We start from the raw sequence: 17,258 nt of genomic DNA, 5'->3' as shown, positions 1-17,258 counted from the left end.
TGCTAACAACGTAAAGTGTCACCTTTGGATTTCCATTTGAAGTCTCAAACTGGCCTGTGGCCCCCAAGTCAAACAGACCCAGAGCATCTATTTCTCCCTTTCTTCATCCCCTCCTTCCTCTCTTCCTTTCGCCTTCCCAGTACAGTAGTTTTTAAAAATTAGTTACCAACATTTAAAAAGACATCAAGTTTTCCATGGGTGGGTGGGCGGGAAACACCTGGATTTCCGGCTGCTCCTTGAAAATCGGGGATTCTGGAAGCTTGAGACCACGTTTTTTCATGGAAACAGACTGGAAGAGAGCTGCGGCTGCAAGTTGTTTCTTAACATCTCCAGTTGACCCGGCCTCACCCTCCCTAGACTGGCCTGACCCCGAGGCCACAGGGCAGTTATGATTTAGTCTCTCCTCTGCGTGTTACCTGACTGGCCCTGTAGGGTGTGAAACAACTCAGGAGACCACCTTGCCTGGTTTTAGACGTGCCATCCATATGGTTGGTCAGGAGTTCAGAAACTGCCCGTCTGTCCAGGGCCTGATATTCCCTTGAGTGGCCCCAGTGAGCGTAGCCCGTGGTTCTCCCAAAGTTTCATTCCTCTCACTGCAAATCACCCATTCCCTGGCCCATGCCTGTTTGAATTGCTCAGACATCAGGCTGAACATGCTTGTCTTTCTTCGTAGGTTTCCCGGGGATCTCACAGCAGAAGGGACCAACAAGGTAGGCTGCTCTCTGTCTTTGGCTTCTTCACTGGTCCCCGAGTGGGGAGCTCTGGGCCCAGCAGGGTGGGCAGCCTGCCGACTGCCTGCGAAGCCTCCTTCCCACACATGTGGGAAGGTTCCAGGCACCGCCCTGGACCCCGGAGTTAGCGGCAGGAACAGCACAATGATCAGGTCCCCACCCTGGCGGGGGTCACACCCAGTGAAGGAGACACTCATCAAAGCAAAGCAAACCTGCACGCGCATCACATCATCAAAGATGTTCAGTGTCTTCCGAGAAAGGTGCCGGGTCTGAGGAGAGAGAACGGCAGATGTTTAGGTTTGGGGAGGGCAGAGGGAGAGGGCAAAGGCTCTCTGAGATGGCACACGGTGTCTGGGCTGTAAGTTGAACTTGAAGTGGAGGTTAGTGAGATCAGAGTCTGGGCAGGAGCCGGAGGGGAGGATGCAGTCAGAGGGCACAGCCTGTGCCAGGACCCTGGGGCAGGCGCCACACATGGCTTGTTGGTGGGATCATTGGATCCCATAGGACTTAGTGGACCTATGAGGTTTGGCTGCTAAGCTGAAATGATGAGATGCCATTGTAGGGCTTGCTTCCCTGAGGGCACAACATGAGTTCTATTTTTACAAGGTCACCTCAGCAGCTCTGTGTAGGCAACAGGGAGAGGCAGAGGGGACAAGCAGGGAGACGGAGTGGCCTCTTAGACACGGCTGATGGTGGTGGAGGCCGTGCTGGGAGGTGTGGTGTGTGTGCAGGTCTGAGCCACGCTTCAGAAATAACATTACTATTATCCCCAATGTACCCAGAGAGAGACAGCAACCTAACCAGTAAAATGGGAACCGTAATAATACTGCTTGACCCTGAATGGTCACGGGGCTATGACAAGACAACACGTGTAAAAGTGCCATGTGAGCCAGAAAAGCACTTTGCCCAAGACCGAGACCGGGTGCCCTGAGAATGTCTGGGAACACCTACGGCTTTGCCTGTGGGCAGAGACCTCAGAGGGACCCAGCCCACCTGTCTGCAGGCTGGTAGCTGGCTCGGCTTCCAGAGCAGACCCGCAACCCCTGGGCCTCTGTCTTACTGTCTTTCAGCTGGGGTTTTACAAGGGGCCAGCCGGCTCCCAGGTGACCCTGAGCAGCCTGGGGAACCAGACATGGGTGCTGCTGGAGGAGCAGGCGCGGCACCTGCTGACCGAGCAGGAGCGTGCCACCATGGCCTACTACCTGGGGGAGTACCGCGGCGGCAGCGTGTCTGTGGAGGCCTTAGTCATGGCCCTGTTCGAGTTGCTCAACACCCACGCCAAGGTGACCCACGCCTCCTCGGGCAAGGCGGGGCTGGAGGGGCCTGGCTTCAGCTCCCCAGGGGTTCTGCATCCTTCCCTGCCTCCCTCTGAACCCTACTCCTTTACTGAGAACCCATAAAGAGTCAGATCCAAACTGAAGCCTGGGCAGAGACTGATGACCGAGACAGCCCCCACTCCCACCCCCACCCCCCACCCCCGAACCCCTCAGACTCTCAAGGAAACAGTCCATGTTCCTTGTGTTTGGGGCCCCAATGTAGCAGCTTTTTATGCTGGGTGTGCATTTAGAATCGTCTGGATTGCTTTTTTATTTTAGTTTAGTTTTTTTTAGAGATTAGAAGAATCTTTTTTTTTTTTAATAAATTTATTTATTTTAGTTGAGGGCTAATTACTTTACAATATTGTAGTAGTTTTTGCCATACATTGACATGAATCAGCCATGGGTTTACATGTGTTCCCCATCTTGAGCCCCCCTCCCACCTCCCTCCCCATCCCATCCCTCTGATTGCTTTTAAAAAGCAATGCCCAGGCCACACCCCAGGCTGGCTAACTCCACATGTTTCACAAGCCCCCAAGTGACCATACCGTGCTACCCTCTTTGAGAACACTGCTCTAGTGGAAAAGCCTGTTTGAGGTTCAGAAGCTGCACCAAGGAAGAAGTGATTAAATTCACTGGGAGTGGTTACCTTTGGGAAGACTTAACAGAGGGAAGTCAGTTTGAAGAGAAGGAGGGGGAAGGGACAGCCAAGGGCTTTCTATTCAGGGACTTGTAGCCGGATGTGAAGGGTGAGATGTTAGGGAAGAAGAAGTGAGTGGGGAGCAGGGGTCGATGACGCTGGGCCCGGCATCTAGGTGTTTGGAATTTGTCTCAGGACAATGGGGTGCCACGGAGGGTTAAGGAGGGGAGGGCAGTGGCCAAGGTTGCACAAAGGTTGTTTGGGGTAGCAGGGGTTTCCCAGACAGTGCTAGTGGTAAAGAACCCACCTGCCAATGCAGGAGACCCAAGAGATGTGGGTTCGACCCCTGGGTTGAGAAGCTCCCTTGGAGGAGGGCATGGCAACCCACACCGGTATTCGTGCCTGGAGAATCCCATGGACAGAGGAGCCTGGTGGGCCACAGTCCATTGAGTAGGACATGACTAAAGCAACTTAGCACGCACGCCTGTATTTGGGGTGGCAGAGGGCTGTCCCGCCTGCTGGTGGAGCTCCCTGCTGAGTGCCCGGCTTGTCCCGGCCTCCAGTTCTCACTCCTGTCTGAGGTGAGAAGCACTATCTCCCCCCAAGACCTGGACCGCTTCGACCACCTGGTGCTAAGGCGGGAGATTGAATCAATGAAGGCGCGGCAGCCCCCTGGCCCTGCAGCCGGCGACACCTACTCCACGGTCTGCTACAGTGACACAGGCTCATCCACAGGCAGCCACGGCACCTCCACCACCGTCAGCTCAGCCAGGGTGAGCAGCCCCTGCCCCATGCCTGGCCTCACAGACAGCAAGGGAGTTAAGACCCATCTAGGTTCAAATCCAGCCCTGGGATTCTCTGCTGGGACTTGACTCCTGGCCAGATCTGGGCTTTGCCTTTCAGAGCCTCAGTTTCTTCACCTGTGAAAACCTCTTGATTGCTGGGTGCCTCCTGTGTGCCAGGTTTGGGCTATCAGACACAACTGAACAAGACGGATTGACCCTGCCTCAGGGGTTCACAGTCTGTGGGATGGGATGCAGGCGGGTGGGCTGGGGAAGAAAGGCGGAAAATGCAAGTAATGAGGCAAATGGGCTTCCTTGGTAGCTCAGATGGTAAAGAATCTGCCTTCAATGCAGGAGACCCAGGTTTAATCCCCTGGAGAAGGGAATGGCAACCCACTCCAGTATCCTTGCATGGAGAGTTCCATGGACAGAGTAGCTTGCTGGGCTACAGTCCATGGGATGAAAAAGTGTTGGACACCACTGAGTGACTAACATTTTTACTTAACGAGACAAACAGAACCAGTAGTGGGAGGATCCCATGAGACATCACGCAGGTGGTCTCATTCACGGTAATGGTCGTGGTGACTGGGATCTTCCCTGAGACACCCCCTCCTGATTCTCTGGAGCCCCAGAGCCCAGTCTGACTTTCTCCCAGACTTGCCAGCCCCCAGAAAGGCATCTGGACCACCTCAGGGTGTGGCTCTGACCCCAGGATGCTCGGAGGCAGATGAACCCTGGGAGGCCTTGGGGAGGAAAGGGCAGAGGAAGTGCCTTATTATCCATCGTAGGAAACAGCCAGTTACTGAGACTGATGCAGTGGGAAAAGTCGGAGCTGGAGGTCAGGAGAGCTGGCTCGGCTCCGTCCTCTCCTTCCCTGCCGGTCGGTCATTCAGCATCTCTCTCCTGTGGAAGGGGAGGAGGAAGTCTAGTTCTTTAACCACTGTTACTCCCAGACACTGAACTGGGAGCTCTCCCTGGTGGAATCTCTATTAGACAGTGTTGGTTGTCCTGTTGGAGGGGGAGGAGGTCAGAGGATGCAATGATGGCCACCCGCAGTCACAGGTGGTCAGCGGGCACAGGCGCGCTCACAGCCACCAGGAGACAGCCCCACAGCATGCCCACTTTGTGGGCTTCAGCTCCCAATGTGACCTTTTTTTTTTTTTCTAAGCTCTGGGGATCTGAGCTTCTGGGGAAACTTCTATTCCTCTACCTCCTGTCCCTACCATGCCGAGTCACCTTCATCCCCCGAGTCCTCGTCCTTCCTGGGGTGGGAAGGAAGCTGCCGCCCATTCCTCCAGGCTCTGGATGCGGCTGCAGACCACCTCTGGGGCAGGGAGGAGGCTGTCCCCCACCTGGGGCTGCATGTTTGGCTCTGATGTGGCACACACAGGTGACGAGCTGGCTTCAGGCTGCGGAGCCCTGGCCTGAGGATTCATTTCTCTCTGTGTCCAGCTCCACTGAGACTGGCTTACGTATGTCCACGTGGGGCTTCAGGAGCCATGAATCACTGCTCTAAAACTTGGGGGGTTGCATACTGTAATTCTGGGATGATCCCTTTAGAAGCGAGGATGAGAGATTCAGTGGGTGGGATGGGATGTGTTCTAGCCTGGGAGGTAAGGGGCTTAGGTTTAAGCCCAGCTTCTCTGGGCCTTGGTTTCCCTGTGGGTAGAATGACCTGAGGTCCTTGGTGACTCTGGCCACAGCCGCCCGAGGCCCCGAGGGCAGGCCAGGCTGCAGGACTTGGAAGTGTATCCCCAGGAAGGGCTCAGGGCAGAAGTTTCAGCCCCAGCTCAGCGCCTGGGTCTCTCCTGTACCTGGAAAGCACTGTCCTCGGCCATCTGAGGCCCTGCTATGGCAACTGACCCTGCCTGGTCAAAGACACCCTCCCTCCAGATTGGAACACCCTTGGAAAGGCACAGCTCAGAAAGGCTACAGGATGATTTTGAGCAGGGAGTTTGTAGGACAGATGGAAAGGGTCTCCCAGCTTTTGAAATGTGAATAACTATGAGTCTGGGAGTTGGTGATGGACAGGGAGGCCTGGCGTGCTGCAGTCCATGGGGTCGCAAAAAGTCGGACATGACTGAGCCAATTAACTGAACTGATGAGTCTGAGACCCCCTGGAGAGCACAGGTGTCTCAGATCAGGACTGACCACGGTCAGGACGAGCTCTGGGAGGTGGGTGCTAAGAGAGTGATGTTCAGGCAGGAGAGGCACCCCCCTCTGCAGCGCCTCGCTCTCCCTCCTGGCACTGGGGCAGCAATGCTCCTTTCCGCAGCTTGTTGGGAGAGTAAAGGACGAGTAACCTCCCAGACATGCTGCCCACACCCCGAGGGCAGAGGAAGCCTCTGTTCTTCCCCACGTTTCCCAGCCTGGCTGGGGAAACCACCATGTATCCAGGACCTTGCAGGCACTTGAGGTCTTCTGGAAAGCACGGAGCTGAGGTTCTGCCACTCCCCCTCCAAACGTCATCCCACTGCACAGCCCTGGGCTCCTGTTCACAGGCGCTGAGGTTCTCTGCCAGCACGGGGCCTGGGCTTCCCTGGAATCCAGGTCTTCTCTGATGGAGGCTTCCAAACAAGATACTCCTTCAGGCTCTGCCTTTCAGCCGCAGGTGTGACCTTGGACAAGTCACTACCCTTTGCTTAGCCTCAGTTTTCCCATCTGCCAAATGGGAATAACAATCCTAGCTAGAGACTCCCAGAGTTGCCCCCAGGGGGCATGACCATCTCCTGACGGCCCTTCTCAAGGACAGTGTCCTTTCTTGGTTTCCTTCTAGGAAGCAGTTAGAATGAAGCCATGCTGACTGTCCCTGTGGGGTCTTCCTCATCCCTCCTTTATTCCTGCCCAAAGCAGTCCACGTGAAGAGAAAAGGAGTTTGGGAAATTTTTGTTTGTTTTGCCTTTGCGTGTGTGTGTGTGCTTGGGAAGGGGGTTTGCTGTGCCCGCTCCATCCCTTATGTTTATTTGATGTATTTTTCTTTTTGCCTTTTGCCCATCCTTCCTCCCCAGGAGCGGCTGCTGTGGCTTATAGACCTGATGGAGGTACCGTCCTTCTCGCCAAGTGGGGCTGTGGGGGTCCTTTAGCTGGGGTGGAGGCAGGGGGCTGTGGCCCTTCCCCTCACTCCTTTGTGCCTACACCCAGCCCAACGGGGAGACCGGGTTCTTGGTGCTCTCTGTCTCTCCGATCTGTCAGTCCACCAGGGTTTTCAGGCTCTGCAGTGAGAATGCCCTCTGTTCAAATCCCAACTCTGCCAGTTCCTTGCTGTGTGACCTCAGGAAACGGTTTCGCCTCTCTGAGCTAAGTTTTATAAAATGAGGATGACACTTCTGTGCTATGGAGCTGTCAAGAGACCTCTTGGCCTTTGCCTGTGCCACACAACACAGTCTGTCTGTCTGGAATGTTCTTTCCACTTTATATGGCATGGCTATCTCTTGTGTGTGCTTCAGCCCTTAGCTCACATGCCTCCTCTTCCAAGCAAACTTCCCTGATCCTCTCAAGGGGGGTGACTTTGAGTCTCTGGATCCTTCAGCCCCCCTGGGCTGCCTGCTGTTATGGCTCCTGTGTCATTATATTTTAATAATATTTACCAGCCTGGTTGGTTACCCTCCTTGACCATGGCTGCTTGAGGGCACAATTGTGTCTGAAGTCACAGTTGATTCCCTAGTGCTCTGCATAGAGCCTGGTCCATATTAATAATTTGGGCCTTTCTTAATAATAATGGCATCTGGCATATGTCAAGGGTCTCCATGGCACAGTGATAATGCTTTCCAAGTATATCTTCTTTGATCCTCTCAGTAACTAGATGTGGCAAGTACTACCATGATTTCCATTTTACAGAGAAGAAAACTGAGGCTCAGGGAGAAAGAACTTGCTCAAGATTGCTCAGCTAGCAAATGGTAGCGTGTGGATTCCAACCCAGGCCTGCTCACCTCTGAGCTGGTGCTGTTAACATTGGACTCTGGTCGTGATTCTTCCCTGAAGGAGCTCAACCAGATCCTTGTTAAGCATCTCTATCTATCAATCTATTGATCCATCTATCTATTTCTATTCTCTTCCTCCTTATCTTCCTTTTGTTCTGTTAGCAAATTTCGATTGAGTGATTGCTGCATGCTATATACAGTTTCGGTGCTGGGAATACAGTGGTGAACAACCAAGAAATCCTTTCCATTATAGAATTTAGAGTGGAGCAGGAGTGACGGACTAAACCAGATAAAGAACTGAAATACACAGTATGTTAACTGGTGAAAAGTGCTAAGGAGAAAATATGAAACAGGAAAGGGACGTGGTCAGGAAGTGACACCCGGGTAGGACCTGAAAGAGGTGAGGAAGATGGTCCCGCCCACAGCTGGGGGAAGAGCCTTTCCAGTAGAGGGAACAGCAAGTGGAAAGGCTTTGAGGTGGTGCCCGGAATGTCTGAGCAAAGTCCAGGAAGCCATGAGACTGGAGCAGTAATTGAGGGGAAGAGCAGTGGCGGATTAGTGCTGCGGACTTGGAGTTTGTGTCTGAGTGAGATGGGAGCTGTTGGCAAGTTGGAACAGGGGCCAACGTGGTCTGACTGGTCTGCCTTAGTTGTACCTGGATGCTGCTGGTGGTTGAGAGTGGACGAGCATGGGTTTGAACCAAAAACAGCTTCATTCCCAGGCAGCTGCTGGGGAGGTTTTGCAGCCCGAGCTGCTAAGAGACGTGGTAACAGGCTCTTCAGGGGGCAGCTCTTCCTGCTGCCTGGTCAACCCTGGTCTCAGTGTCTCTTGGGAACCCCCTCCCTCCACACACACAGCAGGTCTCAGGTTAGACGCCCCACACTGCCTGCAGAGCCACAGGACAGACACCTCCTCCTGGAAGCCCCTCTGTGTGGGAATGCAGGGCACCAGACCCATCCTGGAAGTAGGAGCCCACACTGTTCCTCTGCCCTGTCCCCACCATGCAGCAGCGCCCTCGGGAAAGCCCCTCACCCACCACCGGCCTGTCTTCCCATCTGTACAACCCAGGCAGGCTCCCAAAGCTCCTCCAACCCTGAGAGTCCTCTCTGTCGAGAGATTCTAGAAAATATTCCAGAGGAGGCACTGCAAGGAATGGCTGCCCTGTGTTCCCACTACTTTCCTGTTTTTGAACAAGGGTTGCATCATTCCTCCTAAGGAACCTCTTCCTAAGGGGTCGAAATGACATTCACTTATTCCCTGCTAAGTGCCCAGCACTAGCCCACAACACCACCATGTATGAGTGAGCTTTTGCAGCAGAGATGCTAAGTAACAAACAATCCCCACAATCTAGATGGACATCAACTCAAAACAATTCTTGCTCACTTACAAAAATTCTTTCCCCTGGGGAGCACACGTGTTTTTCACGTCTCCATTAAAATGCTCGCCCCGTTGCTCTAACCTCTTCCTGAGTGTTTTCTTTGGCACACAAGGAGAGCTGGTGGGGTCCGCCGGCAGGGACCTCAGCTTTCTCCTGTCTGTGTCCCCAGTGCTAGCCCAGGGCCTGGGACAGGGTGGAGGCCAAGGAAATGTGAAGCAGAAACTGAAATGAAACCTCATTCCCTGGTCACTCAGGATCATCTTCTCCCTTTCCAGCCTCCTGAACAGTTACCTCCTCCGTCATAGGAAACTATCCTCTGCTCTGGCCCTCAGACGGGCAGGGTGGCAGGCAGCTGGCTCTTGTGACCCAGATGCCCCAGACGGATGCCCCAGTCGGAGCCAGTTCCCATTTAGCCCAGAGTCCCTGGGTCATGCTGCACGGGTTATCCATCCCAGGTTTAACACAGCTCATTCTGCAGCCGTTTTCCCTCAAACCAGACACAATCGATCAGAGGAAATCAGATGCAGCCTCCCGCTTCAACAAATTGTGTTTAGTTTCCATTTGTCTAATAGAGAGTCAGCCCTGGGAGTTTTCTGCCGCCTCCAGACAGTATCATCACCCTCCCATAAAGATGTCGGCCAGGAGAGCTTTGCAAAAGAAGAAAGGGCTGCCTGACATTTCTTGAATTCCTCATCTGGTGCAAGCAGGCCTGAAGCAGAAGGGTTTAAAGGCATATGCTCTGGAATCTCACACGCCAGGGTTGGCTCTCCCAACTGGTAGCCGTGTCACCTTGGGCAGGTGACTTAAGCTTTTGAAGCCTCAGTTTCTGCATCTGTACAATGGGCTGATAAGACCAGCCATCTGTGGCTTGCTGTGGAGATCAAGTGAGATCTAGGGTGGGCTTACAGGTGTGTAATACTCGGGAATCGGTTCTCTTGATACTCTAAAGGCCAGCAGGGACTTCCCTGGTGGTCCAGGGGCTAAGACTCCAAGCTCCCAATGCAGCAGGCCTGGGTTTGACTCCTGGTCAGGAAACTAGATCCCACATTGTTGCAACTAAGAGTCTGCATGCTGCAAGTCAAGATCCCACATGCCTCAACTGAGACCCAGCTCAGCGAAAGAAAAGAAGAAATGAAAGAAGGAAATTAAGGCTGGCAAAGGGCACTGCAGAGGACTGCAGAGGAAAAGGGGTTGAGAGGCCAAGGCCAACCTTGTGCCCACTGGGTAGATGTCATTGAGGTTGGGGTGCAGTGGAACTTACCCTGCTGAGGGTCTTAACCAGAACCCTTTTCCTCCTGGATTTGAGAAGTTTTGCACTCCAGACCTCTCATGTGTCTAGAAAGGGGCTCCCCAGTCTTGCCAAAGGATGCTTGGGGTGGGGTCGCTGCCTTTAAAGGCCATTGCCGTCTCCCCTGCAATAAGGCCAGAAGGGGGTGCAGGTGTGGCTGTCAGCACTTGGTAGCGCCAGCGTCTTCCCCTTGGTCTCCATGCCTTCCTGCTCATCCAGGGCCAGAGGAGGATAGGGAAGCTCAGGCCTGTTTCGGATACCTCCTGCTGCAGAGACCCCTGACTGTCAAAGCACCCCTTCCCAGAAAGAGGGAGTGAGTGATGAGAGGCTGACATCCCACCTACTGCATCAGCCTCTGGTCCAGCCTGGTTGGGTTAGCTCCTCTGCTGGGGCAGGCCCCTCCCTAGTGGGGGAGCAGGAAGTAGCCCATCTATGGAGCCCAGTCACTCTGTTGCTCCTTATTTATACGATATCAACTTTAAAAATATTCACAGCCTAAAAGTTGAGAGTTGTGTTTTATTTGGTGGACAGAACTGAGGACATAACATCTCAGAAAACTCAAGAGACTGCTCCGAAGAGGCAAGGGCCAGAGGAGCCAGGATATATAGGAGTTTTTGCAACAAAAATCAGGTAGTCAGACCCTCAAGAGATTACTGTTCGTTAAAGAAAACCAGGTCTCAAGAAAACCAGTATCTCAAGGAATTTGATGCTTTTCTGTATGTGGGAAGATGCAAGAGTCTGGGCTCACTGAAATCATTCCTTTGATATGCACCTCAGCTCTCTGGGGCCAGTATCCTGTATTTTCTCATCCTGAGTTCCCTGAGGGCTCACAGCTCTAATGTGATGGCTTGATGGCTGCCACATCCGTTGTTTACTGCTACGGCAGCGATGTTTTCATTCGCACAGATATGCTGTCTATAGCCCCTATCCAAGGAAGCTGCCCCATGCACAGATGGGGACATGGTAAAAGTGGGATTAGTCTTTTTCCCTTGAGTAGAACGTCCCATTCCCTTCTGAGAGGCCTTAGCAATGCCCCTTACCCACCTAGAACCATAGATTCACCAGAGGTGTTCGTGACCCTTGGGGTGGGTGCAACTTTGCCTCAGCTGGTGTCTAAAATAAGAACCCTTCCTCCAAGCCGGTGCGTTGAGGAGCTTCCTCCCCTCTGTATGGGGACTAGGGGTGCTGCGAGCTGCTTCCAGAAAACAGAACCAAGTCTATGGAGGTCAGAGCCTTTTGGAACATAGCCAGTCCCTGCTTCCCTCAGAGCCCACGTTTTCCCAGCTACCACCTAGGAGAGCTAGACTAAACACTGATTTAGGACTGGTGGGGGGGTTCACCTTTTCTGTGCCATGGACCCCTCTGGCAGGCTGGCAAAGCCCTGGGGACCTTTCTCAGAGTAACAGTTTTATAAAAAGAAACATGTAGAATGACAAGGGAAAGATAAAATGCTGTTTTCAAAGATGGGAAGAAATATTAAAAGGTGTGCTTTTTTCTTAGCATGCCCCATAACAAGGTCTGATGGCAGGTCGGTAACAGCTGCAATTATGAGGCCGTGATGAGCATAAATGGGACTTTGCAGCATCTGCAATGTGGTACGAAAGAGCTGTGACAGTGTCCCAGGCGCTGCTGATTCCACAAGGCTGTGTTACCTCCATTCATAATGGAAGGAGATGCTACATTTCAGTTAGAGGTTAATGAAAATAAAGGATGCAGGGTTTTCCCCCAGCCAAGTTCACCGGCCTCTGACTCCTTCCTGAAGCCCTGCTTTGCAATGCCTGTCCTGAGGACTCTTCTGGCCCTGACCTGGAGATTCTGGCTCACGCCCTCTGTCCCCTGAATGATCTGTTCTTAAGACTGTTGGGAGGGAGATGCAAAGGGGTAGAAGGAAGCATGGGCTGTGCTGGGATGAGGGACACCCTCGTCTCAGGAGGACTTTGTGCACTGGCTTCCCTGGGGCTTGTCTGCTTCTGTGCTTCGGTGGCCGAACATGGTAGCAGGAGTGGGCCAGCTGCTCAAAGACCCTGTGCTGGTTTCCATGGCCGCAGCCTGGTCGGTGAGCGTGGGCTCCCAGCCCTCTGTGAGTGCGGGGATCGGGGACTGTTCCTCTCCCTGTCCTGTCTTCGGTCCTCCCCTCCAGCACCCAGACTTCCAGCCCGGCCGGTGCCCAGAGAGGTTGGGGGCTACTTGACCGATCAGTCCCCACCAGCGCGGCCAGCACCCCGGGGTCCGCCCCTTGATCCTTTTGGATCCCCAGACCTGCCCCCTTCACTCTGGGCAGCCCCCCGCCCCCTGCCCCACCAAGAACGCCAGGCCCTTCCAGCTCCCCCGGCTGCAGTCACTCCTGCCCACCCCCTGCCCACACCGTGGCTGGGCCACCACCTCTGGCTTGTCCTCCTCTTCTTGGCCTTTTCTCCCTGGTCTCCGCCCTTCTCTTTCCCCCTCCGACGCTCACTCCCCCTTCTCTAGTTCGTCTCTCTCCCACAGCCCTCTTCCGCTCAGCAGCCCCCGCTGTGACCTTCCAGAAGCCTCTGTGACTCCCTGCCTCAGTTTTCCGGAGACAGAGAGAGGAGGGCACTCCCAGCCTCGGGCCTCTGGCGCATTTGGGGAGGGGGGACAGAGGCGTGGGGAGCCTGTTGTCCTGACTTCAGAGTAAAGAAGCCAGAAGAGCAAAGAGCTGAAGCTAACACATTTATGTAAGAGCCCTCCCCTTGCAATGAGAGGGCGGGGTAGCGGAGCCGGGGAAATGGGCTGAGGGGGGAGGGGAGAGAGAGAAGGCGGGGTGGGGGGGGTCGGGGAGCAGAGAGCCTCCTTCTGCTGGGGTGGTACCTGGACCACCAAGGCCTTATGGGCCTCCGTTTCCAGAACCATGAGTCCATCTGGCAGAGGCCAGCTCGGGTGATGGCCCCTCAGGATTTCATTTCATTGTTGCCTTACAGTACCCTCAAACCAGACCCTGGGATATCTAGAACCCTGACTGGGCCAACTCAGACAAAAAAGAGAAATGAAAGTGTTCTCTCTGAAAGGGAGGGGATTTCCTGAACCGCCACAGATTTGAGGAGGAAGGGGATGAGGGAGCCAGCGCCACAGGTCCTGAGGGCATCCTGGCTCTTGTGGGAAGTCATCTGGATGACAGACTCAGACCTTGAATAGGGTTCAGCTTTCTGCTCTGTCCTTGCTGTGTGACCTTGGGCAAGTGGCCTTCCATCTCTGAGCCTCAGTCACCTCAGCTGTAGAACTGATGAAAAACAGTCCCACCTGGCAGGATTAATTGAGCTGCCATATCTAAACCCTCAGCTAGTCTCTGGCCTCCGTGGGTGAAGGAGGAGGCCCCCACCCCATCCAGCAGCTGGGGCTGAGAGGGGGATGGGAAGGAGGCCAAGACGCTCAGGCCGGCTCCTGCGTGAGCTCTGACCTTGATCCTCTTCTCGAAGCCTGTCCCGGAAGCGTTTCTGCTGACGCATCCCCCGGGTTCTTAGCCTGCTGTCTGCAGCTATTTCAGACGCACAAGGAACATGGCTCGGGGACTCGGGGCTCCTGAGCGTCTGGATTCGGCAGATGGAGTCTGGCAGGGCTGGGCTCCAACCCGTCTGCCGTTTGCTCCACTTCAGGCCTTCCTCCCAGGGCCAGACGTCTGTCCGCACACCACCTCACCCTCCCACCCATCCATCCCTGCCTTCTGTCTTGGGCTCCAGGATGCCATTAACAGCAGGGAATGACTGAGGTCAGGGGCCAGCGATGGCTGTGTTCTCTCTTGTTTCAGAGCGGGTCCTCCTCCTGGAGTCCCTTGGTTCCTACAGGATCCAATTCTGGGGTCCCGGTAAGGTTGCACGGGCTTTGGGGTCACCCCGATGTGGGTTAGAAACCTGATCTGCTGTAGAATAGTCCTGTTGCCTTGGAAAAGTCACTGCTCTCTCTGAGCTTAAGTGTAAAAGTTGTGAGCCGGGACAACCAGAGTGCCTACCTTAGAGGGTCATAAGGAGAATCAGTGAGAACACGTAAATAAAATGTCCAGCAGGGGTCTAGCATGCAGCAAGGCCCTCCACAGTTTGGAGTTCTCCTATGCCCTTTCTAAGAGAAAGTCACACACACACCCCTGTAGTGCTGGGCAAAGATGTGCTTATGTTATCAGACTGGGTCCTTTCCTTGCTCCCTCCCTCTGGCCCTAGCACAACGCCAGCTTCCATCAGTGATCCCAAACAAGAGTTTATGGGCAGCTCCTGTGTGCATGGCCCTCTGGTGGGTGTTGGGAACACGGGGACCTGCTCATCTTTTATCCCCATGAGCTTTCCTCCTAAGTCAAGGCTGCCTGTTAAATGCTTGTTGATCAACTAAATGAGTGTTCAAAGCTCCTGATACCAGAACAGGACAGAATCCCATGTCTTTGGTGCAACCATGGACTGTCGTCTAAGCCCCCAGGGTGTCTGCAGGCTGAGTTTTGGGGGCAGGTGGCAGTAGCTAGCTACATTTCAGGTGATGGAGGCCCCTTTCAGGTTTGCTATAGACACCTCCCAGGTCTCTGACCTCCCTGGGGCCTCCTGCTGAGGCCAAGGCAGTGACTGCCCAGTCTTAGAAAGTCATTGCATGTAACTTGCCTTGCCATTTACCTCCACCCTAGATGGCTTGTGTTGCCCAGGTGGACTAACTCCTGGGAGCACTGGACTCATTACAGTTTAGGGGAAGGGGGTGTATCGGAGGACCACTGTTTCTTTCCATCGAAGTGTTCACCTAGGCCAGGGCATGTTGTGCAGCCATTCAGTTCCTGGGGCAGATTTATAAGATCCCAGGTTTCTAGTGTGATAGTCACCTCCCTTCAGATACTGTGCCAGGCTCTGTTTGAGCATTTTTCAAGTGTTAATGCATCAACTCCATGAGGGAGGGACTGCTATTGCCCCGTTTTAGAGATGAGGAAACTGAGGGACAGAGCAGGCCAGTGGGCTGTCCACTGTCCCTCAGCTGTGAGTGGCAGAGCTGGGAGTGATCTCAGAGAAGCCAGAACTGGTGCCTCTGATCAAAGTGGGAGGGAGCAGTCCTCCCCTCCCCAAGGGTCCCCCCTGTCCTTGTATCACTGAGGCCATCAGGAACATCTTCCTGTGAAGCGGTGTGTGAGAGATCAGGGTGGGAAGGGCAGGAGATGTCAGGATGTTTGCACAAGCCTCAGCTTTGCTGGTAAAAGGCAGTTGACCTAGCCTGACACTGCCCCAGAGGCGTCACAAGACCAGATGAGGTCCCCTGGGTGAGAAAGGCTCATGGCTGGGAGGACAGAGCATCTTGTTGGCTGGTGGGTTCCCATGGTGCCTGCCCAGAATACTCCAGGCTTCAGGAGGCTTATTTAAGACGGGGATCAGTATGGAGTGACCTGGCAGCCTCTGCTCTGGGGGTATGGAGTCAGGGGGCTCCTCCCATCCCCCCCACACCTTTACTCTCATGCCTTCACTTTCATTCAAACCATCAGCACTGCTCTCTCTGACCTACTGTAGCCTCCTGGCTCAATTCTCTACTTAGGCCTCCTCCCCATGACAGCCAGAGTTATTGATTAATTCATTCACCCATCGATTCATTCATGGATTAATTAATTTGCTCAGTAAATATTTATCAAGCAGTCACTGTCCTGAATACTGAGGATACAGTAGGGACCAGGTGGTCACAAGTCCTGCCTTTGAGAAGTTATCCTAGTAGGAAGACTTGCAATGAGCAAATCAATAGTACCCCATCAGGTGGTGATAAATCTTACACAGAAAAATGAAGCAGGGTCAAGGGTTAGACAGAGGTGCTGGGGGTGGAGGCGGTACTATTTGAAACAGGGCTGGTCAAAGAAAGCCTCACCAAGGTCTAAAATGAGGAAGTGAGCCAGGAGTGCTACGCAGGCAGAGCAGTGAGTGCAAAGGCCCTGAGGCAGGAACCGTCCCATCCTGCTCCAAGAGTAGCAAGAAAGGGCCCAGAATTCATTGTGCCCCGTGAACGCAGAGTTTGGAATTTCCTCCACTTAAGATGGAAAGAGCCTGGAGGGTTATGAGCTGGCGTGAGACATCATCTGACTTGTGTTTCAAGATTACATCCTGGCTGCTGGGTAAGGAACAGTGATCAGTGCAAAGGAGAAAAATAAAGCAGGGCAGGGGTGAAGGTTGTGATTTTAGGTGGGGTTGTCAGAGTAGATCTTTCTGAGGAGGAGATATTTGAGTAAGGTCTTGAAGGAGGTGAACAAACAGAGCTCACTTTGTGGATAGTTCTGGGGAATAATGTTCCAGACAGAAGGAAGAGCCAGTATAAAAGCCCTGACATACCTGCACAGCTCTAGTATGACTCGAAGGGTAATGAGCAAAGGGGATCTTCTTAGAAGGCAGACCTGACTACATCTCCATGGCAACCCACTGTCCTCGGACTTAGGTCTAAGCAGCTCTTGACTGCTATAGAACCACTGAAGATTCTCGAGCATCCTCTATCCTCCCAGCTTTATGCACACCCCTCCCTCTGAAACACCCATCATTCTTTCCTTTGCCCAGCTTTAACCCGTGCTCCCTCCTCCAGGAAGACTTCCTGGATGACTCTTCCTTAGCTGCATTATATAACTGTGTTTCCTCACCCTGTGCAGCCTCCTCCTGGCTTATCTGTGTCGACCCCACTATCTCTAGGGCTTCCCAGGTGGAGCAATGGTAAAGAATCTGCCCACCAATGCAGGAGATACAAGAGACTCGAGTTTGATCCCTGGATTGGGAAGATCCCCTGGAGTAGGACATAGCAACCCACTCCAGTATTCTTGCCTGGAAAATCCCATGGACAGAGAAGCCTGGCGAGTTACAGTCCATGGGGTCACAAAGAGTCGTACACGACTGGGCAGCTGAGCGTGCACACTGTCTCTAAGCTACTGAAGGCAGGGGAGGCGTCTCACTTCCTCTAAGTCCCCAGGCCCTCAGTCAGGAGCACTGAGACTGCTCAGTATTAATCCCTGAACTTGAGACTTGAGCTGGGTGATGGTCAGGGAACCTTGTTGCCATCCTGGGCCCTGTGGGGTGGAGAGAAGTGACTGCAGAGCCCTCAGGAGCCCCCTCAGGAGTTTAAAGAAGAGCTCTGCTCAGCCTCCTGGTGTGAGGTGTCTAGCCATGGCCTCACGGCAGCTCAGTGTCACTTGGGGAAGTATTAGGCATCTGGTAAGTTAGGAAAAGAGGGACGACATGAGCATCTTTGCAAAATAAGTGCCACTGA

At 53.7% G+C, this 17,258-nt stretch overlaps 1 protein-coding gene across 8 annotated transcripts in view; it reads left to right on the top strand.

Moving 5' to 3' along the window:
* WHRN (whirlin) overlaps positions 1 to 17,258 on the top strand; it is an 87,590-nt gene that overhangs the window by 63,980 nt on the left and 6,352 nt on the right. For 4 of the 8 annotated variants that reach the window (XM_081574973.1, XM_081574967.1, XM_081574972.1 and 1 more), the window contains exons 5-7: positions 674 to 710; positions 1,802 to 2,014; positions 3,251 to 3,460. In XM_081574973.1, the coding sequence (XP_081431099.1) occupies positions 674 to 710; positions 1,802 to 2,014; positions 3,251 to 3,460 (460 nt within the window). Of the gene's footprint in view, positions 1 to 140; positions 145 to 673; positions 711 to 1,801; positions 2,015 to 3,250; positions 3,461 to 6,477; positions 6,511 to 17,258 lie in introns of all 8 variants that reach the window. The other 4 variants (XM_081574978.1, XM_081574976.1, XM_081574971.1 and 1 more) reach the window with 3 other exon arrangements.

This window comes from Giraffa tippelskirchi, chromosome 1 (assembly GCF_054371585.1).
Source record: "Giraffa tippelskirchi isolate mGirTip1 chromosome 1, T2T-mGirTip1v1.2.pri, whole genome shotgun sequence".
NCBI lineage: Eukaryota > Metazoa > Chordata > Mammalia > Artiodactyla > Giraffidae > Giraffa > Giraffa tippelskirchi.
The sequence above is the reverse complement of the archived record's forward strand: the minus strand, read 5'-3'. Positions and strand labels throughout refer to the sequence as shown.